The sequence below is a fragment of the Stegostoma tigrinum genome, chromosome 9, assembly GCF_030684315.1.
Source record: "Stegostoma tigrinum isolate sSteTig4 chromosome 9, sSteTig4.hap1, whole genome shotgun sequence".
Lineage (NCBI taxonomy): Eukaryota > Metazoa > Chordata > Chondrichthyes > Orectolobiformes > Stegostomatidae > Stegostoma > Stegostoma tigrinum.
In genome coordinates, this window is record NC_081362.1 from 65,199,020 (window position 1) to 65,224,577 (window position 25,558).

The window sequence follows — 25,558 nt, forward strand, 5'->3', positions numbered from 1 at the left end:
ATCTTCTAGGTCTACACAACTCAGCTACTTACTACATAAACTTGTTGGGCCATCAAGTACAAAGTTCATGGTGCATTAAATATATTTTTGTTGAATATGGTCTTAACTAACAGAAAATAGATATGGCTATCGCGGAAGGGACTGTCGTTCCAATGTCTACCTCCTCCCCACTGGAGAAATTATCTATTTTATAGCATCTGTTGTGGTGCTGTACAATGTTGAAGAAAGGACTCAAAGGCATTATCTAGGGCACACAGATTGTGTTAAATGGTAAGCTTATTTTCCATTATAATTGCCAATTAGAATTGCTGTGTTCACAAAAGTAAACTGTGTGTAAGAGTATCACTTGTATTAATGATGTGAAGATGCTGGTGTTGGACTGGGGTGGACAAGGTTAGCGATCACACAACACCAGGTTATAGTTCAACAAGTTTGTTTGAAAATACAAGCTTTCGGACAAAGGGACTACGCTCTGAAAGCTTAAGTTTTCAAATAAACCTGTTGGACTGTAACGAAAACAAAGTTGCTGGGAAAGCTCAGCCGGTCTGGCATCATCTGTGAAGAAAAATATAGAGTTAATGTTTCGGGTCCAGTGACCTTTCCTCAGAACTGTTGGACTATAACTTGGCGTTGTGCGATTTCTGACCTTGTTCACTTATATTAAAGCAGAGTGTGAGATAATGGTGTAGGTTTCAGCAATTGCCAAGATTAAAATGTCAATAGGAGAACAATTGCCATTAGTGTATGCACTGTGAAACACGAACATCAGGATGTTCCTGTCTGACTTATTCTAGGCCCCCATGTGATTTGTTATGCTGATACCTTAAAAGACTGAAATTAAACATGAAGAGCATGACATTCTGCTACTTATTTATTAAACATGGCAGGGGATAGGCTTATTCATTCAAATATGTGTGAATTTCTAATTGTGACAAATCATAATTACTCACGACAATATCTTTGGCACTGAAGTTTTAATTTTACAAATTTTGAGTCTGGAACACTGTTTTGGCTGTCTAATAACTAAATCATATTGTACATGTCTGCAGAGGTTCCTTGGACAATTATACCCATAATAACCAACAGGCACCATATGTTCACTACTGATCAGAAAATCAAAGTGTTCAGTTATCACACCTTTTTAATCCTTTTTATTTTTGCTTGCCCTTTTTCAATGTAGAGTATCCTTGAATATTCCAATCTCAACCTTGGCCACATTTCAGCAATGCTTCCTTTATTGCAACTAGATAGCGCCCATTTACTGAAATTTCTGCTACCAATTCACTGTCCACATTAGAAAAGCTGCATGCGTTCAAATACAATGCCTTTAATTCTGCCAATCTATATTTACTCTTTGACTCGAATCCCCTTGACAACCCTTTTTAACCCACAAGGAGATGCCCTTGAGAATATTCCTGCCAGTCCTGCTAAGGTGTAAACTGCCCTCATAAATGTTCATCTGTCCAAAAACAGGTTCCAGAAATCTAAAGCCCTCCCCGCTGCACCATTTCTCCACTGACATGTTAATTTGCTCAGTCTTATTTCTGGACTCATTTGCATGTGGGACTGGAAGTAATTCTGAGATAGCTACCTTGGAATTCCTGCTTTTCAAACTTTTTCGTAGCTCCCCAAATTCTGCTTTCAAGATTTTTATACCTTTTTTTATACCTATCTATGTCATTGATATCAAAGTGGGCTTGATCTCTTTACTGTTTATCCTCTCTCCCCTGAAAATGTCCTCCAATCAATTGCTAGAGTTCAGATTTCTTCAACTGATCACATTTTAAAACAGATGAAGGAAAATTAATTTTCTCCATGTCTAGAACACATGGAATTTATTACTGCAGATTGTGGTGAATCTCAAGACATGAAGTAAATTTAAGAAGGAGACAGATTTTCAATTATCAACAGGTTTAAAGGTTACGAAGAGCAGGCTAAAAAGTGGAGTTGAGACTACGATAAGATCAGCCACGATCGTATTAAATGGTGGAGAAGGGTTAAGTGACTGAATTGCTTGCTTCTGCTCCTGTTCCTGGTTTTTATTTTCTTGTACAGAAGATGCATAAGAACAGCATGAGAAGGGATAACAGAAAGATGCCGTCTTTCGAATGAGGCATTTCCTGTACATGTTTATCTCGGTCACGTGAAGCATTCATGATTACCCAAGTGTCACAGGAGGGATGTTTGACACAGCTGAGCTCCCCTACCAATCTTAGCATGCTTTCAGACTATCCACTGTAAGTTAGATATTAAGACCTAAGAACACTCAACCTTACTTACCAAACAGTTCCTTTCCCAGTGCCTTGAGAGATAAGGCATGGCAACTGAAGTATTAGTAGGGGAGCACTTTGGGACCAGTGATCATAATTCTATTATTTTAAAATAGATATGAAAAAGGATAAGCCTTGTATAGAAGTTCTAAATTGGAGTAAGGCCAACATTTATGGTGTGAGACTGGAACTTTCAAAATCTGATTGGGGTAGACTATTCACAGGTAAAGGGATGACTGACTTTCAAAGCGAGGTAACAAGAGCTTGTACACAGTGCGAACACAGGCTAAGGCTGGTAGGAATATGGAAAAAAATGGATAAAAATTGATATTGAAGTTCTGATCAAGAATAAGGAGGAGACATTTGTCAGATGTAGATAACTGGGACCAAATGAATCTCTTAAAGACTGTAAGAGGAGTACAGACATTGTTAAAAGGGAAATCAGAGGGCCAACAAGGGAATATGAGATCACCTTGGCAGATAAAGTTAAGGATAATCCAAAGAGACTCTATAAATATATTAAGAGCAGCTAGGTAGAGAATAGGACTCCTTTAAAGATCAACAAGGTCATCTATGTGTGGAGCCATGAGTTGAGAGAGATGTTAAATGAATATTTTTTGTATCAGTATTTACTATGCAGAAAGACATGCAGCGAGGAAATTTGGGTAAGTTAAATATTAATGTCTCAAACAGTCCACTTTGCAGAAGAGGAGGTGTGGAAGCCTTAAGAAACATAAAGGTGGATAAATCTCCAGCACCTAATCAGTATCTTCCAGGAAGTGGGAACCTAAGAAAGAAATTACAGGGCCACAGCAGAGATCTTTTTAATCAACAGCCATGGTTAAGGTGCTGGAGGACTGGAGGGGGGCGAATTTTGTGACGTCTGGAGAAGCCTAGGAACTATAGACTGGTGAATCTGACATCGGTAGTGGGTAAGTTGTTGGAGGGGATTCTGAAATAGGACTTAAATGCATTTCGAGAGGCAAGGACTGATTAAGGATCGTCAGCTTGGCTTTGTGGGAAATTATGTCTGTCAAATTTGACCAAATGTGACCAAAAAGATCGAGGAGGGTAGAGCAGTAGACATTGTCTACGTTGAATTTAGTAAGGCCTTTTACAAGGTTCCACATGGTAGGCCGATTAGTAAAGTTAGATCGTAGGATTCAGGGAGAGCTTGCCAATTGGGTACAAAATTGACTAGACAATAGGAGACAGAATGTTGGTGGAGAATTGTTTTTGAGACTGGAAGCATACGACCAACAGTGTTCCACAGGGATCAGTGCAGGATCCACTCTTATCATTGAAATAAATGATTTGGATGAGTATTGGGGAAACGTAGTTACTAGTGTTACAGATGACACCAAAATTGGTGGTAAAGTGGTCAATGAAGAAGGTTATCTAAAATTTTTAAAGAATCTTGATCAAACAGGCCAAGGAATGGTAGATAGAGTTTGGTTTTGATAAATGAGTTGTTGTATTTTGGTAAGACGAACAAAGACAGGACTTGGACAGTTAATGGTAGGGCCTTGGGGAGTGTTGTCGAACAGTGTGACCAGAGAAACGCTAATGCAATTAGATGTCAAGCGATGGTGGTCATATGGTCTCTTATTGGAGATGGTCATTGTCTAGCATTTGTGTGGCACAAATACTACTTGCCACCTATCAAGCTTGGATATTGTCTTCATCTCGTTGGATTTTTGCCATGAACTGCTTCGGTATCTGAGGATTCGCGAATCCTGCTGAATATTGTGCATCGTCAGTGAGCATCTCCACTTCTGACCTTATGATGGAGGAAACATGATTGAAACAGCTGAAAATGGTTAGGCCTAGTAGACTAACCTGAAGATTCTTGCAAAGATGTCATGGAGCTGAGATAACTGGCCTCCAACAACTGCAACCAACTTGCTACGTACCACGCGCGACTCTAACCAGTGAAGACTTTTTCTCCAGAATCCCAGTAACTTCAGTTTTGCTGGGACTTCTTGCTTTCGACATGTGGTCAAATGAGACCTTGTTGACAAGGGTAGTCACTTTCACCCACTTTTACCATCTTTGGAATTCAGCTTTTTTTGTCTCATTCAAGGCTGTAATCTGGTCAAGTGCAGAGTGGCCCTGGCAGAACTGAAACTAGATGTCAGTGAGCAGCTGCTGTTTGATAGCATTGTTGATGACATCTTCCATCGTTTTACCGATGATCGAAAGTAGACTAATGGGGTAGTAGTTGGCGGTTGGGGTTTATCCTGCTTCTTGTGCGTAGGTCGTGCCTGGGCAATTTTCCACATTGTAGTGCAGATATCTGTGGGACAGCTTGGCTAGGGATGCACCAAGTTCTGGACTACAAGTCTTCAATATTATTGCTGGAACCTTGTCAGGGCCCATAGGCTTTGCAATATCCATTGCCTGGAAAATCACATGAAGTTAATTGAATTAGCCGAAAACTGGTAACAGTGATGCTGGGGACCTTTTTTGGAGGAGGCCAAGTTGGATTGTCTATTCCACGTTCATGGCTGAAGATTGTCGCAAGTGCTTTAACTTATCTTTTGTACTCATTTGCTCTACTGTCCTCTTATTGAGGAGGATATTTGGGAAGCTGCCACCTTCAATGAGTTGTTCACCTGTCCACCTCCATTCATGACTGGATGTGGCAGGACTGCAATATTTATATGTTGGCAGTGAGATTGTCTATCACTTGCTGTTTATGTCACTGACACAAGTAATCGTGTTTTGTTGCTTCATCAGGTTGACACCTCAATTTTGTTTGCTTGGAACTGCTTCCTGGCAGACCCTTCTGTTCTCTTCGTTAAACGCAGCTGCACTCAGCAATGAGCTATTGTCTTCATGTTGCTGACTGTGTCAGCTTTTACCCACTGTAAATTGCAATCACTATAAAGATTGAAATTCTGTAAAAATTACACTCTCTGCCATTTGGTCGCTACTTTGCCTTAAAGTAGTTAGAGTTTTCACCACCATTTTTGCTCCCCCTCATCTTGGTAGGAGATCGCACAGACAAATGAACTTGTTGTCTGATCGATGTTAATAGGCAGGCCTTGTTTAAATCCAGCCAGCCAACTTTTTGTATTTTCCACTTGGGAATCAGCACAACTTGCATAGGTTTAGGCTGACTCTCAGTACCAGATGTATGTGGACCTGGAACTGTTCCACAGGATTCTTGCATCAGAAAGAGATGATGAGTCAGTGACGATAGAGGCCTAAACCTGCTCACTCAGACCTCTGCTGGAATATTGTGTTACATTTGGTTTTTTTTAGTGTGTTCGTGGCCTTGGGGAAAATTATTGAAGAGTTTTAATGAAATTAAGCTAGGGATGAGATACTTTGATAATGAGAAACCTGGAAATGTCTATTTCAGTTCCAAAGAAGAGTCATTGGACCCAAAATGCTAACTCTGATTTCTCTTCGCAGATGCTGCCAGACCTGCTGAGATTTTTCTGCAATTTCTATTTTCATTTCTGAAATGCTGGTGTAGTTTTCCTTTGTGTTTTGGAGAATATTGATGTTGAAAATCATAAGCAGTATTGATAGCTAATGAGAAAGTGTTTCCAGTGGCACAGTGGTTGGTAATCATATGCCCGCTGTCTCAGTTCTGGTAGCTAATGGTAAAAACAGAAGTAGGCCGTTTGTTCTGTCATACTAAATAGGTCAAATTATTTGTTGCTGGGACTAGATGAGTACTGCTGCTCAACCTGGTATACGAGAAATCCCAAGAAAAATTTAAGAAGAATTTAGTCATAGTCCAATTCTCACTAAATTACTCTGGCAGGATCACGATATGACATTACACAAACTTTGTAATGCTTGAAGCTAAAATTTGTGTTCCAGCATCAATGACACACACCTGTGCATCATACGCCTGTGTAGGCTTTCCCATCCAGACCCCGTTTAGCACTGTTGAATGGGCAACTGCTGATAATATAGGCTAACATCAGGCTTGATGATTATAGACACATAATGTGCATTTTTTACAAATCCATCACATTAAAAAGTATTAAAAGCAGTAAAATACTAAAGGTCTGTCTAGCATGGAATCCCTGAAGTGCATAAAGAGGCTATTCACCCCATCAGATCTGTACGGACCCGCCAAACAGTATCCGACCCAGACCCAAACCCCCTGCTCTCTCCATAATCTTGCTTTACTATGGCCTGCCTAGCCTGCGCACTCCTGGATACTACAGGGCAATTTTATCATGCCAGTCCACCTAACTAACGCCAACAGAAACCTACAGGGAGAATGTGCAAACTTGATACAGTCACACAAAGGTGGAATCAAACCGGGTCCCTGGTGCAGTGAGGCACTGTGCCAATGTGTTTTTTTATGTGCAAGCCTTTGTTGTGAATTCTCTAAATAAAACAAGCTGAAATGATAGACAACAAAATGTGAGGCTGGATGAACACAGCAGGCCAAGCAGCATCTCAGGAGCACAAAAGCTGACGTTTCAGGCCTAGACCCTTCATCAGTCAGCTTTTGTGCTCCTGAGATGCTGCTTGGCCTGCTGTGTTCATCCAGCCTCACATTTTGTTGTCTTGGATTCTCCAGCATCTGCAGTTCCCATTATCTCTCTATAAGCTGAAATGATAGTTGTTTGTAATAAAGAGAATGAATGCTTAAGCTGCTGTTTCAAACATACAACCAGAACCTAATGATACAACAAGGATTAGCTGATCTTTTCTAATTTTAAAGCAGCATGTCTCTGAAACCGTATGGATGTTTAGTTTCCTTTGGGTGTAAAGATTTTGTGTGTCCCTTGGAATGTCCTCTGTTCTTTAGTTGTTCTGGCAGCTGGTGACAACAAGAGTTCTGTTGCTGCAAATTTTCTTTAAAGGAATGTAAAATAGTAGAAAAACATTTGTAAACGACAGAGCATTCCAGCTAGATCACTACCTGTTGAATCACAATGGTTTTCTCACTATGGTATTGACTTGCAAGTAAATTAGTGTTCCCCAAAGGATCAACATAAAGCTGTGGATTAAATTTGATTTCAATTTTTAAAATAACTTTGCTTCAGGCATTTTATTTTATTGACTTTGCATTTAGAAGTGACAGAATAATGCTTGGATTCTCATATTTCAGCTAAAGCCAAGATTAACAATGGTATTCACTAAATAAAAATTTTCCTGCAGCATATGATTGTCTACTAGATGACAACTGTGTATGCAGAATATGTTAAGGTATATAATGCTGTTTTAACTAATTTATTGCAGCCTTGCAGTTCATCCAGACAAAATCAAGATTGCAACAGGACAGATAGCTGGTGTAGATAAAGACGGAAGAGTAAGTACTGTTATGCTTTAAAAAGCATTCTGGAATATATCACCATTCCATCGGTGTTGCTAGATCAAAATCTTGGAACTTCTTCCCGAAGGGCATTGCAGATCAACCCACAGCCCACGGACTGCAGCAGTTCAAGAAATTAGCTCACCACCACTTTCTCAAGGGCAGTTCAGGATGGGCAGTAAATACTGACCATCCAACAATGCCCATGTTTTTTTAAAAAAATAGTTAAAGAGCCAAATGGAACGTTTTTATCAGCTGTAGCGCAGATTATAACAGCAGGTAAGACATATTGGAGTTGTATACAACTTTGGTTAGGCTACAGCTGGAATATTTTACGCAGTTCTGGTCACCACCCTATAGGAAGGATCTGATTGCCCTCGAGGGGGTTCAAAGGCGATTCAACAGGATGTTGCTTGGGATAGAGTATTTTAACTATGAAGAAAGGTTGGATAAGCTTGGGTTGTTTTCTTTGGATCAGCAAAGATTGAAGGAGGGCCTGATACGGGTGGATAAGATTATAAGGGGCATGGAGAGAGTGAATAGAAAGCAGCTGTTTCCGTGGCCAAAGGTCAATAACCAGACAACATAATTTTGAAGTGTGAGGCAGGAGGTTTAGAGAGGATTGGAGGAACAATCCTTCTCATCCAGAGGATGGTGAATGCCTAGAATATGCTGCTGACGAGGATGGTTGAGTCTGGCAACCTCACGTCCTTTAGGAACTGCATGGTTGAGCATTTGAAGTGTCTTAACATTCAAGACTATAAGTCTAGAGTGGGAAAGTCTGACTAATGTAATTCTTGTCTGGCGGTATAGACTCAGAGTCAAATGGCCTTTTCTGTTCTATATGATTCAACAATTTTGACATATCTCACTCTCTAAAATATATCCTTCATTAAGTTCCACAAATAATGATCTTCTCTGGAAAATGAAGCCCTCACAATTTAATTTTGCATGTATGTTTGGTTGACCTATACTCTGGACACAAATTAAAATTAGTGCAATCCAATAGTCAGTTGAAATTAAATTTTCTTCAACCGCAAGGGTCTTTTGGGCTGAATTAAATGTATTTCTGAAAGCCATTCGGTGAGCCAGTGAAATTCACAAAGCTTTGTCCATGAATGTCCTAAACAATGGTGAAGGGGGTCAATTGCAGTGAAAGTAACACAGGTTCCTTCAGCGGGGAAATCTCTGAAAAAAACTTGCTGCAGAAGAAAATGCACTGAACAAACAACACTTAAAAAATTCAAAATACATTCACTGGCTAAGTGTGAAGCCAGAGTGAAAATCCAGAAGGATCTGCAGTTGGATGCAGAGGAGATTTACCACTTGCCAAGTTTAAGGGCATCTAAATGGTCTTTGGACAAACATATGGATGATAATGGAATAGTGTAGGTTAGATGGGCTTCAGATTGGTTTCACAAGTCGGCACAACATCGAGGGCTGAAGGACCTGTACTACGCTGTAGTGTTCTATGTTCTATAAGAAAATTGTTTTCTCATTTTTATTTTTCAGCATCTGCATACTAATGTTATATTGTAGGGAAGAGAAAGGATTTGAGTAAGCCAGTAGTGGGTGTCCGCTTCTAATTATTTAATTTTCTTTGTCAAAATTGGATGAGCAGTATAGACAGTTTTCTGTGCCTATTATTTAATTGTCCCCATCACTCCTGTCTCATCCACTGGTCTGTTGTAAGCATTCTACCTGCTCACAGTAGCTGATTCCCATGCCTTACATTTAATACCCATTTTCAATTAGATCTTTACCCATACTTTTAACAATTGGTTCTGACCCCAAATCATCCATTTGCTACAAACTCCCAACTTTAGTTAAGCACTGCTGCCCATCTGCTGTCTGACATGCCCATTATCCCTGTTTTCCTTAACCTCATCCTTGCTCTCAATTCCCACCAGGTTGGCTGACTTCAATTCTACAGTCTCATCCAGTTTCTAATGTGTAAATCAGTTTACAGTTATTCATGGCTATGTTGAAGTACTGACCTGAATTAAGATGTGTTCTTCTTTGAGTGCCTGTCACGAAGATAACTAACTATAACTCATTATGCTCACAAATGTTCCTAGTTTTTTCCATTTCTTTTTATCGTGCATCAGTTTCTTAAGTTACATTTTTGTGCTAATTTGCTTCAACCCTCAATCCTATTCCTACAATTGCTCTCAATCACCCCTGTTATTGTTGGGTGAAATTTTATTGTGGGTGTTAACATGATGTTCACTTGCAATGGGCATACAAATACCAAACTTGATTTTAACCTTATCTTGAATGCACTTCATAGAAACCTTGAAAATAGTAACAGGACTAGGCCCTTCAAGCCTGCTTCCCCATTCAATATGATCTTGACTAGTCATCCATTTCTATGCCCTGTTCTCACTTTATCCTGATACCCTTTGATCCCTTTAGCCTTAACAGCTGTATCTTTTTCTTGAAAACATTCAATGCCTTTTCTTCAACCACTTTCTTTGATAGAGAATTTCAAAACTCAAGCAAGTTCTAAGGAGCCGTTGGCCAGGATTGGACTTTATTCCTTTGAATGGAGGAGAATGAGGGCTGACCTTACTGAGGTGGATAAAATCATGAGGGGCTTAGATAGGATGAATGCACGTAGTCTTGTTCCCAGGGATGGGGAATGGAAAACTAGAGTGTACAGATTTAAGGTGAGCGGAGACAGATTTAAGGAGGATGTGAGGGGCAACTTCTTCACACAGAGTGGTGCATATTTGGAATGGGCTGCCAGAGAAAGTGGTTGAGACAGGTACAATAGCAACGTTTAAAACACATTTGCGTAGGTACACGGATGGAAAGTGTTTGGAGGGGGATATGGACCAAATGCAGGCAATTAGAACTTGCTGAGTGGGCACCATAGTCAGCACAGACCAATTTGGGCCGAAGGGCCTGTTTCCATGCTGTATTACACTCTGACTCTGACTCACCATTTTCTGAGTGAAGGATTTTCTCCTCACCTCTGTCTTAAATGGCCTACCTCTTATCTTTACACTAATTTCATACAGGATTGCACTAGAACAATTGGGAATTTGAGTTATCCTAACTGGAAAAATTTTTGAAATTAATTGCAATGCTCCAAACTGCCAGTCCAAGATCAACACACGTGAGGGGAAAAAAAAGGGATTAAACTAAAATAATCTTGGTCTGTGATTTAGATAAACAAATTTGTTGAGCAATGTAATGTTTTCAGTGTTTTAAATTTTCAGTTTCATTTACATTTATATTCATGAAGTTATTTTGCTTATGCACCTTAATGAAAAAAAACAACAGCACAAGAACAGGCCCTTTTGCTCGCCAAGACTGCGCTGCTCATGATGCCTTGTAAATTAAAACCTTTTGCCTGTACATGGCCCATATCCCTCTATTTCTTGCCTATTCACGTATTTGTCAAGATGTCAGGCATTGCTGTTGTATCTGTCTCTGGCGGCACATTCCAGGCACTGACTACTGTCTGTTTTTAAAAGAAAACTTGCCTCTCACGTCTCCTTTAAACATGCCCCCTTTTCCCGTAAACCTAGTAATTTACAGTTCTGCCCTGGGGTGGGGGGGAGGGGGGAGACTCCAACTGTCCATTCTATCCATGCCTCTCATGTTTTGTAAACTGCTTTCACGTCACCCATCATCTTTCGACAAACCAACTTTGTCCAATTAGTCCTCCATAGCTAATAATTTCCAAACCAGGCAACATCTTAGTAAACTGTTTCTGAACCCTTTCTGAAGCTTCCATATCCTTTTAATAGTGTGGCGACCAGAACTGTACATTATTTCAAACGTGGTCTAACTAAAGCTCTATACAGCTGCAAAATGACTTGCTAATTTTTATAATCTATGTGCTGACCAATGAATGCAAGCATGTCATATGTCTCCCTGACCATCTTATCCACTTGTGTGACCAATTACTGTGGAAAATATATTTGCATTAAAGAAAAATTGTTCATTTCAAAACTTAAGCGTTATCTTTTTTTCTATTCAGCCTGTACAGCCTCATGTACGAGTGTGGGATTCGGTTAGCCTAGCAACCCTTCAAATAGTTGGTCTTGGAACTTTTGAAAGAGGGGTTGGTTCACTGGCCTTCTCAAAAGCAGTAAGTATGGAAGCATTAATGCATTTCAATGATTTATTGCATCATATTTTACAATAGCATATTTGATATTTGTGCTAACAGTGCCAATTGCTTCTTGGGCCAAGATATTCACTGGAATGAGAATTTAACAGTGCTGTCTAAATCAGCTCACAAGTCGAGAGGTGGCTAATTTTTCATTACAGAAACTGTCTCTCAAAAATATACAATTTATTTTATTGTAATTTATTTTTCTTGATATCTTTGCCTGTGTTCAAAGGTACTAGTTACTTTGACTTTCAAAGTTGTGCAACGCAATAAATTTGAAACTGTATATTTTAATCAATGATTCATTCTTTACAATGATTGTTCGGCACCTCCAGATTTGACATACAGAAAAAGTTGCTCTCAATCAAAATCAATCCAATTTTTCTTTTAGTTCACTCAGACCTTTTTTCATTTGCATTGGTAAGTCTGATCGGAAAATGCTTCTGCTCACGGAGGGTTGAAATCATTGTTGCTCTTGCCATCTCCCATCTGAAATACTTCAATGGAACCATAAAGGACATCAGCAAAAAATCCAAAAATAGTTCTGTGGACATTTAAATTGTTCAGACCAGAATGACCCAGACTTTCAATTCAAACTTTCTGTATTCCTCGATCTCAACCTTACCCAACAACACCCTAGTATGTTTTTGAGACTTTTTCAGCTTAATAATATCCTTCCTATAAACTTGGTGTCCAGACCTGGACACCTATATTCCAGAAGAGGCCTCACCAATGTCCTATGTCACCTCAACATGACTTCCCAACTTCTTTCCTCAAAGGACTGAGCAATGAAGGCAAGTGTGCCAAATGCCTTTTTAACCACTCTGTCTATGTGTGACGCAAACTTCAAAGAGTCATGCACCCAAATCCATAGGTGCCTCTGTTCTACGATACTACGCAAGGCCCTACCATTAATTGTATTAGCCGTAGAATGCAAGGTCAAGAAAGTATAATGTCAACTAATGTCCTTCCTTCTAACAGTGATCCAGTAGGAAAACAGAACTCGCTGGAAAAACTCTAAGCCTGGCAGCATCTGTGGAGACAAAGCAGAATTAACATTTTCAGTCCACTGTTCCTCCTTCAGAACACTTTGCTAAGGACTCTGCTGAGTTTTTTCATCTGTTTCTGTTTCTGTTTTTGGTTTCCAGCATTTGTAGAATTTGTTCTTGGTTTACTGATCAGTAACCCTTGGTAGATACTCGTATATATGGTATTAAGCCTCTCAGCAGTAAGATTTAAATTGAATAATAATGGGTACCCTAATTCAGAAGGCCTTCAAATTAGCAGTAAGTAATTGTCATCCCGGCAGTATATTTTACAAGCATGGATATAAGTTGATTCAATTTCATCTCTGGTTGACATGGGTTTTGCAAATGATCAGAAACTGTAATAATGTGGAAGCATTCTACAAACTGTATTAGACCAGATAAACTTTGCACACGAGCAATTGGAAGAGAGCATAGCCAGAAAATGGGTATGTAGCCACAGTGGAAATTTGGTGCGGAGGAAAAGAGGTGCTTTTTGCTTTGTTTTTTTCTTCTGGTTCACCATTCAGAAGGCTTTTTTTTGTTTCCAGTATGTGTAAGGACTATATTCTGTAGTTACAAGGACTGGGAAATAAGGGCCCTAGAGTAATATTATTAAAATTAGTGTGATATTATTTGATATTAAGAATTTTCCAATAGATTTAGGTTTAAATAAAAGGAGTAATCGTAGCGGGAGCACAAAGCCATGACATGCTCTTCTTCCTCAACGTGCAAAGCCAGGAAGATTTCCAGTGCCCAGGGCGAGCAAGTGTGCAAAAGTAGTCACCAACTGCAGCTCCTGGAAATGTGGGATTCAGGGCTGGACCAATGACTGGAGACACTGATGCATCCATGAGTCTGAGTGATATGTGGATAATATGTATAGAGAAGTGGTCACTCCGCAGACAGTAAAGGTTTGGGTGACCATAGGCAGAACAAGAGGACTAGGTTGACAGTGGAAGAATCTCCCAAGGCCTTTCACCTGCAAAACAGATGTACCACTTTGGAGATAATGGGAACTGCAGATGCTGGAGAATCCAAGACAACAAAATGTGAGGCTGGATGAACGCAGCAGGCCAAGCAGCATCTCAGGAGCACAAAAGCTGACGTTTCGGGCCTAGACCCTTCATCAGAGAGGGGGATGGGGTGAGGGTTCTGGAATAAATAGGGAGAGAGGGGGAGGCGGACCGAAGATGGAGAGAAAAGAAGATAGGTGGAGAGAGTATAGGTGGGGATGTAGGGAGGGGATAGGTCAGTCCAGGGAAGACGGACAGGTCAAGGAGCTGGGATGAGGTTAGTAGGTAGATGGGGGTGCGGCTTGGGGTGGGAGGAAGGGATGGGTGAGAGGAAGAACGGGTTAGGGAGGCGGAGACAGGTTGGACTGGTTTTGGGATGCAGTGGGTGGAGTGGAGGGGCTGGGCTGGTTGTGTGGTGCAGTGGGGGGAGGGGACGAACTGGGCTGGTTTAGGGATGCAGTTGGGGAAGGGGAGATTTTGAAACTGGTGAAGTCCACATTGATACCATTAGGCTGCAGGGTTCCCAGGCGGAATATGAGTTGCTTTTCCTGCAACCTTCGGGTGGCATCATTGTGGCACTGCAGGAGGCCCATGATGGACATGTCATCTAAAGAATGGGAGGGGGAGTGGAAATGGTTTGCAACTGGGAGGTGCAGTAGTTTGTTGCGAACTGAGCGGAGGTGTTCTGCAAAGCGGTCTCCAAGCCTCCGCTTGGTTTCCCCAATGTAGAGGAAGCCACACCGGGTACAGTGGATGCAGTATACCACATTGGCAGATGTGCAGGTGAACCTCTGCTTAATGTGGAATGTCATCTTGGGGCCTGGGATGGGGGTGAGGGGGGAGGTGTGGGGGCAAGTGTAGCATTTCCTGCGGTTGCAGGGGAAGGTGCCGGGTGTGGTGGGGTTGGAGGGCAGTGTGGAGCGAACAAGGGAGTCACGGAGAGAGTGGTCTCTCCGGAAAGCAGACAGGGGTGGGGATGGAAAAATGTCTTGGGTGGTGGGGTCGGATTGTAGATGGCGGAAGTGTCGGAGGATGATGCGTTGTATCCGGAGGTTGGTGGGGTGGTGTGTGAGAACGAGGGGGATCCTCTTTGGGCGGTTATGGCGGGGGTGGGGTGTGAGAAACGTGTTGCGGGAAATACGGGAGACGCGGTCGAGGGCGTTCTCGATCACTGTGGGGGGAAAGTTGGGGTCCTTGAAGAATTTGGACATCTGGGATGTGCGGGAGTGGAATGTCTTGTCGTGGAAGCAGATGCGGCGGAAGCGGAGGAATTGGGAATAGGGGATGGAATTTTTGCAGGAGGGTGGGTGGGAGGAGGTGTATTCTAGGTAGCTGTGGGAGTCGGTGGGCTTGAAATGGACATCAGTTACAAGCTGGTTGCCTGAGGTGGAGACTGAGAGGCCCAGGAAGGTGAGGAATGTGCTGGAGATGGCCCAGGTGAACTGAAGGTTGGGGTGGAAGGTGTTGGTGAAGTGGATGAACTGTTCGAGCTCCTCTGGGGAGCAAGAGGTGGCGCCGATACAGTCATCAATGTACCGGAGGAAGAGGTGGGGTTTGGGGCCTGTGTAGGTGCGGAAGAGGGACTGTTCCACGTAACCTACAAAGAGGCAGGCATAGCTGGGGCCCATGCGGGTGCCCATGGCCACCCCCTTAGTCTGTAGGAAGTGGGAGGAGTCAAAAGAGAAGCTGTTGAGGGTGAGGACGAGTTCGGCTAGGCGGATGAGGGTGTCGGTGGAGGGGGACTGGTCGGGCCTGCGGGACAGGAAGAAGCGGAGGGTCTTGAGGCCATCTGCATGCGGAATGCAGGTGTATAGGGACTGGACGTCCATGGTGAAAATGAGGTGTTGGGGGCCAGGGAATTGGAAAGCCTGGAGGAGGTAGAGGGCGTGGGCGGTGTCACGGACATAGGTGGGGAGTTCCTGGACCAAGGGGGAGAAAATGGAGTCCAGATAGGTGGAGATGAGTTCGGTGGGGCAGGAGCAGGCTGAGACGATTGGTCGACCGGGGCAGGCAGGTTTGTGGATTTTGGGAAGGAGATAGAAACGGGCCGTGCGGGGTTGGGGAACAGTGAGGTTGGAGGCTGTGGGTGGGAGGTCCCCTGAGCTGATGAGGTCATGAATGGTGTTGGAGATGATGGTTTGGTGCTCGGGTGTGGGGTCATGATCGAGGGGGCGGTAGGAGGTGGTGTCGGAGAGTTGGCGTCTGGCCTCGGCGATGTAGAGGTCAGTGCGCCATACTACCACTGCGCCACCCTTGTCTGCGGGTTTGATGGTGAGGTTGGGGTTGGAGCGGAGGGCTGCCCGTTCTGCAGGGCAGAGGTTGGAGTGGGTGAGAGGGGTGGAGAGGTTGAGGCGGTTAATGTCTCGACGGCATTTAGAGATGAAGAGGTCGAGGGAGGGTAGGAGGCCTGGGGGTGGTCCCAAGTTAGTCTCCTTCTGCCTCCTTTTGTCCCTTCCACCTTATCTATTCATGTCCATTTTTAAGTTTCTTGTTTCATTACTGCAACTCGCTTACCCATCTACTTTAGTTGCATCTGAAAATTTGGCTATCGTACTTTCTATCCCTACATCCAAATCATTGACACAGAGTGTAAATGGTTGGGCCGAAGGACTGAACGCTGTGACACACCACTAGTTACCACTGCATTTAATGTCTTGGATATGACCAACAGGCCCTGGGGGCTTGTTCATCTTCAATCCCAATGTGAAAGTATTATGATTTAAATTTCCAAACAACATTTGACACAACAAAAACTTTTGTAAGATTTTTGTCATAGTAACACATCCCAAGACACATCACAGAAACCAATTCAAACAAAAATTGACATCAGATGACACAAAGTTGAGAATGTGGAAGCTTAGTTAAACCGCAGAAGCCTGATTCAACATCTGGAGAATGTGACTTAAAGATGAAATCTAACACAATGCAGCATTAATTTTACGCTTGACTTTAAAGTTTGATGTGAACAAAAAATAATAAAATTTCTGACCCAGTTTTGAATATCTTTGTGTTCATTTTGTCTGTGTATCTTTTACTGCTAAACTTTATAAGGCAGAAGTTGCATGTGTTTATGTGCTTTTGATTTTTTGTGAAATCTTAGGACTCGGGTACTCATTTGTGTGTAGTGGATGACTCCAATGAACACATGCTTACTGTGTGGGAATGGCAGAAAAAGTCCAAAATTGCTGAAATAAAGGTATGTGTTATGGTTGCTCAGAAATAGACATATTTGGTTGTCTTCATTTTGCGGTGTACATCATGAAATTGCTGATTTAAATGAGTAAAATATTCTTCTTGTTGCAGTTTAACATCTGTGAAAGTTTTGTAAACTTGACCTGATGTTGCATTTACTGAGGAATACTAAAATTGGCAACACCCATGTTGCTAAATGTGGACTTACCCTTGTTCATATGTGCTAATCAATCATGGTCTAGGTTGCTGGATTAGAAAACTGCTGCAGTAGTCAAGTTTTGAGGAATGTAGCTATGCTGTTTTTCCTCCACTTCGATAAGTTGACAAATTCTGCAACTTATAACTGAATTTATAAGTTAATAGGACATAGCTGATCAGAAACCAACTTGAGCAATTGATCAAAGTGCAGGTTAAAGAAGAATAAACTGAATGGTTCTCCATTAGTGCTGCGAGATTCTAAGATGCTATCAAACAAAATTCAGATCTCAACAGGATCAAGAGTAGTAGACCATCAGCTCATTGACTCTGCCCCACCATTCCAGAACATGGATAGTCATCTTCTCAGTGCTATTTGCTGCTGTCTTTCACTATCCCCATTTCACTTATTATCCGTAGTGATAACACTACCACAGAATAACAAGATCTATTGATTTCAGTTTTGAATTTGTTTAGAGAGTGAGCTTTCACAGCCCTCTGGGATAAAGAATTCAGAAGATTTATCAACCTCTAAATGAAGAAATTCCTCCTCATCTTTGCATTGCCTCTTATGCTGAGCTTAGATCCCTAGGTCTGGAGTCAGCGCCAGGGGAAATATTCTGTCTATGCAAGGATTGTTTTTACAAAAATTAAAATTTCACTTGGATAAAATATGTCATCCATTTTGAATTGGGGCAAGATAGAAATAACCTCTCTGGGTAGTTTGGAAATCAAATTGTAGAAAGAAAACTTACATTTCCTAGAATGTGACATTCTTCAGCTTTGCATTTAAAAAAAAGTAAAATAACGTACAGTAAAGAATGCGCATTATTTCATTGCAGAAACTTTCAAGTAAGAAGCTTCATGAAGTTTTGTCAAGCTAATGTTACCATTTGTGCATCAATAAGAGAGAATTAGAAGTTTCCTACCTGTATTACTCTTTTCATGTAACTAAGAAAAATTGTTTTATTTTTATTTGCCAATCCGTATGATTAATGCAATACTTTGTTTGTCTAACAGAGTACCAATGAGTCAGTACTTGCTGCTGATTTTCACCCTACAGACCCCAACACAATAGTAACATGTGGCAAATCGCATGTCTTTTTCTGGACATGGAATGGAAACTCGCTTGCTAGAAAACAGGGAATCTTTGGAGTAAGTTTTGACACATACCAACAAAGCACTTAAAGAATGCTGTGTTCCATACTATCTTATGCCCAAGTTAAGAAACAAAGTAATTTTGCGAGTGAAAGCTAAATTTATGCTAATCCACAACAGAGGTTATGGAGTAGAACCCTTCACAAGCTGATATAAAATTCAAAATTTCAGGGCTCAGGAACTGAATATTGGTATAGTGAAGATTTTCAAGAGCAGAGCAGAGGAGGCAAGTTCTGTTTGTAGCTAAGAGTCCTTGTTTCTCATAGTATATGGCTGATTCATTTCTAAAATGTTGACATAATTCACTCATAATTTTCAAAAACAAACTAAAGCGTTATTCCTTCTGCTAAACAAGAAATCGTTAAGAAACGTTAGGTCTTGAATCAATTTACTGAGTTTTGTAATTTTTCTACCGCAGTTTGACTAGACCTCTGATTCTCTTGACTTCACTTTTCAGCTGAACATTAGCCACTAAAACGCTTTGAAGATAAAAGTCTGCTGCAAGATGATAACGGAAGCTAAAAAGCAATTAGGCAAAATTGAATGAAGTCTTAATTTTGTTTATCATCGGACCAGGAAGAAAAAAATTTTCCTGTCAGTAGATCTCTATCATTGAATGTTAGAAAGACTCTTTAGAAAAAGAAGTGGAAAATATGAAGTTTCTCCTTTACACTTCAAGATTTATTTTCACAAACTGAAAATGCTAGTGATCTTGGCATTTTCAGCTATAGTTTAATGACTTGAGAGACGGGCGTACACATTCCATTGCAGATTGAGCCTGTCTTGGTTTTGAAAACAATGCTGTTGAACCATCCATTCTAGTCGCAAGTCTCAGTAATGTTATTAAAAACTGATGTCCTTGTACTCATCAAAGCAGTACTGGCAGAAGTGCAGTTCAAGAGAAAATTAATCCAAAGGTTTAACCATTGGTCCTTTGTTTCTACATCCTTCAAACTGCTCAAAAACTCCTATGCCTCCACTTTGATGCCCTTGTCTCCAGTTTATTGCTATCTCTGTCCCACCCTGGTTGACCCGTATGATGTAGTCACTATTTAACCCAAGCAGTGCAGTGTGGTTGCTAGCTGGACAATGTTTCTTTTTTTTCATTCAGCCAAGACTACTCAACACTATTATTCAGAACAGAATACAGTGTTCTGTACTCTAAACATTGCAAATCCTGCCATCCTGCAAATTTTCTCCACTGACAATTACTTTCTAAACCTAATTTCCTCTCCCCTCAATGCAAGTGGAGACTAATGGATTTCCTTGTTATTAATATCAAGATCACCTATTCATTTGTCTCTTCATTCTCCCTTTCCTATCATCAATCAAGCTAAGCATTGCCCATGTCCTCCCTCTTTCGTAGTTTTTAACATACTACTTTCTGCTTTTCTTCTATCTGCCCTCATAATCTGTCTGAGCTGATCTTTCTTATAAAAACTAGTGCACACTGCCTTGACCCCATTCCCTCTGAACTACTGAAATTCAAATTTACCTTCCCATTAGCTGCTATGCTAAATGTTTTCTTTAACTCTGAAATGGTCCCCACCTTGCAGAATCAGTCTAAGTACTGTCCTCAAACTACAATACCCTCCAATCTCAATGTCTCTCCTTCGAAACTGTTGTTTCCACCTCCAATCAATGCCCATTCAAAGTTCAGCCTCCTAAGTTTTGCCTCGCGTTCTTTCCAGAAGCTCTGTTTGAACTTCCTCAATCAGAGATACCAACTCTGACTGTATTAAAATAGCCCTGACCAAAGTGACAAATGACAATTTCTAACATTTCATTATATCCTTCATGGCCCCTCTCACTACTCCCGAGATGAAAGATATTCTTCTTAAATCCCATTCTCTTTCAATTGTTGTCTTTCATTTTCCAGCTTAATGATAGTGTCCTCATTTGGTTTCACTTTTGCTAAACAAAGCCAGTACACTACCTTATAAGTGGGTTCTCTTCCAGCAACACCTCCATTATCTCTGTTGTCCCTTTTGACTTTACACCTCGTCCTCACTTACACTCCATCACTTGGTTACAACGTCTAAAGAAATGCAGTCAGCTGTTCTCGTTTAAGCTTGTGTCTTAGACCCTCCATTTACTGCTTCTGTGCTGTCAATCTGCTAGTCTAGTGTGCAATTCTGGATGGATCATAATTTCCCTGGCTAAACCTTGAAAGGATTTGAAGCCATTGCCTTCATCCATATCACTGATTTAATTCCCTTACCACTCAAGGGATTCAATTTGTAATCTTGGTATTACTCTGCCAAGCTTCAAAATGCTTAAAATGCTTCTAACATTGTTTTGACTCTTCTTGATCTCCATCCTCCCAATGCAAATTGGCATTGTCAAACAAATGTGTAAAGACAGTTCACCATAACGTGATAAAGAAGCACAGTATTGCAGAAATTCATCTACTTCCATTTTGGTCCCAGCAAGGCTATTCGAAAGAGGCATCAAACAGAAGCTAAGATGCTATAATCAGATGAGGGAAGTCAATTTCCTATACTTTACCTAACCTAAATTACCAGGAGGCATTGCAGAATAAAATGTAGCATCAGATAATAAACTACAACACCTTTTGAATGTAAGTTATTTATATAGTGAAAAGTAAGTTCAGATCAAAAATCCTGCCTCTAGAACTTGTTGATCTTTGTCTTTCAGAAGTATGAAAAACCAAAATTTGTACAGTGTTTGGCATTTTTGGAGAATGGCAGTGTGCTAACTGGAGATTCTGGAGGAATTATGCTAATTTGGAATAGAACTACTGTGGAATCAGCACAGGGAAAAGGATCCAAAGGTAAATGCAGTTTTCTTTTCAAGCTACTGATTCAATTTAGTGCATGTTTACCTGCAATGTAATAACTGTTGCTGGTTACATCTACTTTTTAATCATGCTGTATCTCATGGTTAAAACACATTACTGCACATCTTCTTTTGAAAGTGGGTATGTGTGAGATGCTGTGCCGATAACCCAGAAGCCTAGATTAATGATCAGGATAGATGAAATCAAATCTTACCATGCCATCTGAAGAGTACAAGTTCTGTTCAATAAAATATATGGAATAAAAACCTAGTTATCAGAAATGGAGACCATAAAATTACTCTATTTGTATTTAAACCACATCTTCTTTATTCATGACCTGTAGGGAACGAATGTCCGTTGTTACCAAGTCTTGGCGGACAGAACAATGTTGCCTCACTCTAAATTCCTAGTCTTGCAAGTGGCTTTGTTATACAAAACTTGCAAAAAATATAAGTTTTTTTTAATAAAGTTAAAAGACAAATTGATCTGACATTAATCAAGGTACCTGACCAACGTATGGCTTATTTGAAAGTCTGCCTGAACTACAATCTGGGCATTTGTACCAACATTTGGGAGGAGTTGTTACATAGACCAGTCAACTGGCAACTTGACATGGCATACTAATCAAATATGCCTTTCAACCAAAATCCCAGACTCCTCCATGGCTGTCCACCATGTTGTAAACATTTTATGATTCTATGACAGAACCTGAGGAAGGGTCACCGGATTGGATTGTTATCTCTGTTTCTTCATTCACAGATGCTGCCAGACCTGCTGAGCTTTTCCAGCAGCTTTGCTTTTGTTCCCGAAAAGCATTAATCTCTGGTTTACTCCAAGTGCCAAGTAATGTGGGAAGGAATTAAAGAATGGGCCAGATAATTCAGTGGCTAAAGAGGTGTTGTAATGTGCAGGAATTCGGATTCTTAGATCATTGGGATTTCTTCTGGGGTAGAAAAGATCAGTTCCAAAGGGATGGGTTTCACCTGAATTAGAAAGGGTCCGAGCTCCTGGCAGGGAGATCTTCTAGTTCTGTTTTGGGAGCCAGTAAACTATTAGAGACAGGAAGTGGGGAGTTCCTAAGTGGCAGTGAAAAGTGAAAGGCAGATGAGGATAGTTCTTAATCCGAAAAGAGCAAGTTAGTTAGACAAGATTAAGTCAGAGAATGAGGTAACTTTGAAGAATTAAGCTGCATTAATTTCATGCAAGAGGTCTTACAAGTAGGGATGATGAACTCGGGGCATTTATCAAAACATGGGAACGAGGCACCGGCGCTATTACAGAAACTTGATTGAGGGAGAGACAGCTCAATGTTCGGATTTTAGATGCTACAGGAGGGATAGAAGAGAGGAAGGGGAGTGGCATCCTTGATTTAAGGAAAACGTTATTACTGTAATTAGGCTACTTCTGAAGGATAGTCCAGTTTTTTTAAAAAAAGGTTTGAAATTAGAAATAAAAAAGGGATGATCACCTTGATGGAATTGTATTATTGGTCCCCCCAATAGTCAGATGGAAATTGAGGTACAAATATTTGGAGAGATCTCAGATGTATGTAAGAATAATAGGATTGAAATAGGAGATTTTAATTTTTCAAACATTGACTGGGACTGTCACAGTGTTAAAAGTTTGGATGGTGAGAAATTTGTTGAATGTGTTCAAGAAAATTTTCTTTATCAATATGTCAATAACCCTACTAGAGAAGGAGTAAAACTTGACCTTCTGTCATGTGGGGGAGAGAGAGTGCAAGCACGGGTATGGTGTTGCGGGGTCACCTGTAGTGCAACTTGAACCTAAGATCCCAGTTGGGGCCGACCTTGGCTACCAGCCTCTGCCCGGCAACTATGTATTGTTGTGTATTCCGAAGTCCACCTCGGAGGATGTTTACCTGAAGATCCAAGGCTGTATGTCCTTAACTGCTGAAGTGCTCCACCACGAGGAGGGAACATCCCTGTTTGGCAATTGTCCTCTGGTTTCCATTTATCTGTCATAGCATCTGCATGGTTTCCCCAGTATACCATACCTAGGGGCATCCTTGAGATAGACGACTTTCACGAACTAAAACATTCCATTCCAGAGAAATTTTAAAAATAAATTAAGTATTATACCATATTATATCTTTCAAATTCTGTTATTGTCCTGGGTACACAATTGATCCCTCTAGTATAGTGCTATCGTACTTATGGTTTATTTTTTAAACACAGTACAGTGAAGATTGAGACAGAAACAGATGAGCAAAGCAGTGATGAATTTAGCACCTACTGTTTGCATTGCTTAAAAATCATGTTTAAAATTGTACATTTTGTTCTTTCTGTTATTTAGGGGTATATCAGATCAGTAGGCAAATTAAAGCACACGATGGCAGTGTGTTTACACTCTGCCAACTGAGAAATGGAATGCTGCTTACAGGGGGTGGGAAGGATCGCAAAATCGTCCTGTGGGATCATGACCTCGTTGCTGAAAGAGAAATTGAGGTAAGACTGTGTTGTACCTTTGTGTTTAGGAACATTTGGCTCCAGAACACCTAAACTTATGCAGTGTCTTGAGAAAACCAAGGGTCTAGGCCCGAAACGTCAGCTTTTGTGCTTCTAAGATGCTGTGTTCATCCAGCTCCACGCTTTGTTATCTCGGATTCTCCAGCATCTACAGTTCCCATTATCTCTGGGTAGAATGTATTCTTTCATCTGAAGGTGTTTTCTGAAATTTTGAATCTGATTATCATAGGGAACATTTAGAGAGAATCTTAAAGGGAGCCAGTGTTCCAACGTCATGACATGGCACTTTTCTAAATTATATGCAGAAAAAGCATTAAAAAAATTTGAAAAATAGTATCTGTAATTTTGTTTTCTATTTCTGTGTTGGTCAAGGTCCCTGATCAGTTTGGAGCCATTCGAGCAGTAGCAGAGGGAAAAGGGGATCAGTTTCTGATCGGCACATCACGTAATTTTATTTTAAGAGGAACATTCAATGATGGTTTTCAGATAGAAGTACAGGTGAGTGATATCTTTACTTAAAATTTGAAACTTCACTTGAATATCTTAGTGCTGTTTTTCTGTGAAGAAGGCATTTTTGCAGAAAGCTTGACTATAAAATAAAAATCTGTCATCTTTATGGTCATTGTAATTATAGACTATTAATTTTTTGTTTGCAGTGAGGTGTATGTTTTATTTAGAATGTAATTTTGCACTTTTAGTATATAAAACAATTAACAATTAGTTTGAGTTGCATTAAGGGGACAAGAAATTTAATTCAGAAGTTCTTACTTTAGAACAGTTTATCTTATTATGCGTAATTACGCATAGTACCTTAGTTTCTATTATGCCTTTGTACAATATCATGAATTCAGTATCACAAATTTCTATTGTTCAAACTAATTTTTTTGAAGGAGTGGAATAACTTCCCTATTTCTCCTCGTTTGTTGCAACATAAAATAGTCGTAACAGGGAAGCTTTTGTAAAGAATTCTATCTAGATCACATGTTATTTGATTCTGAAGTTTGCTGTTTTAATCTTTGCAGGGTCATACTGATGAGCTTTGGGGTCTTGCTACGCATCCTTTCAAAGATCTTTTCCTTACTTGTGCCCAGGATCGACAGGTTTGCTTGTGGAACTCCGTGGACCACACACTTGAGTGGAGCAAACTCTTGGATGTAACTATTTTCTGAATTTTTATTTTGGAAAGATATGAGATTTTGCATATTGACCTCTTTTAAACAATACCATACATTGTTTTTTGAATTGTTGATAGTAGTATTGAAAGGAAGGAGCAAGGAAGATGAGAGAAGCAAACATGCTGAGCTTTCTCCCAGCCTAACTGTTTTTTGTTTTGATTATTATTCAGTGAGCTACAAACTAAAAATAGGTTGTGGAATTGGCATGCGCATTCAGTGGTAAGAATGCCACCTGACGCAATAATGAACCCCTGATTCAACTGTATTTTACTTCCATATTTGTCTGATTTTTTTTTTTGCTGAGGGTGTGAATGTTGACTGTGATGAATCTTGGAGTTTTGCTGCAAAGCATGATTGCCAGTATTTTTTTTAAGCTGTCCTGTTGTGCAGCTGGCTGAAATAAGCTTCCCTAGTTTTGTTAATAGCTCAGGTATATCTGTTGCAGCATTGCCGTACTGTAGCTAAGAAATGTAGTTGAAAGTGAATACATTATCTGAAAGGAAGTATAATATTTTGTTTGGTCCTTCTTTAGGAGCCAGGTCATTGCGCTGAATTCCATCCCAGTGGTGTAGTGGTTGCAATAGGAACACATTCGGGAAGGTAAATCTGATCATATGTGTTGAATACTTTGTATGCACATACAGCTTCATGGTAAAATACAGAGTTTTCTATTGCCAAACCTTTTTTCATACCATATTTGGGCTGGGAAGTGAGAGGTGCACAATAGCAGTCTGGGTGCCCCAACTGGACCTCCTGCAGTACCACAATGATGCTACCCAAAGGTTGCAGAAACAGCACCTCCTATTCTGCTTGGGAACCCTG

At 40.6% G+C, this 25,558-nt stretch overlaps 1 protein-coding gene across 4 annotated transcripts in view; it reads left to right on the plus strand.

Annotated features, from left to right (window-relative positions):
• The window catches only part of LOC125454938 (echinoderm microtubule-associated protein-like 4), a 259,688-nt gene that overhangs the window by 189,657 nt on the left and 44,473 nt on the right, over positions 1-25,558 (plus strand). For all 4 annotated transcript variants that reach the window (XM_048536295.2, XM_048536294.2, XM_048536296.2 and 1 more), the window contains 10 exons: positions 121-270; positions 7,488-7,557; positions 11,552-11,662; positions 16,828-16,923; positions 18,135-18,269; positions 20,931-21,066; positions 23,389-23,540; positions 23,934-24,059; positions 24,584-24,715; positions 25,269-25,336. In XM_048536295.2, the coding sequence (XP_048392252.1) occupies positions 121-270; positions 7,488-7,557; positions 11,552-11,662; positions 16,828-16,923; positions 18,135-18,269; positions 20,931-21,066; positions 23,389-23,540; positions 23,934-24,059; positions 24,584-24,715; positions 25,269-25,336 (1,176 nt within the window). The remainder of the gene's footprint in view (positions 1-120; positions 271-7,487; positions 7,558-11,551; positions 11,663-16,827; positions 16,924-18,134; positions 18,270-20,930; positions 21,067-23,388; positions 23,541-23,933; positions 24,060-24,583; positions 24,716-25,268; positions 25,337-25,558) is intronic.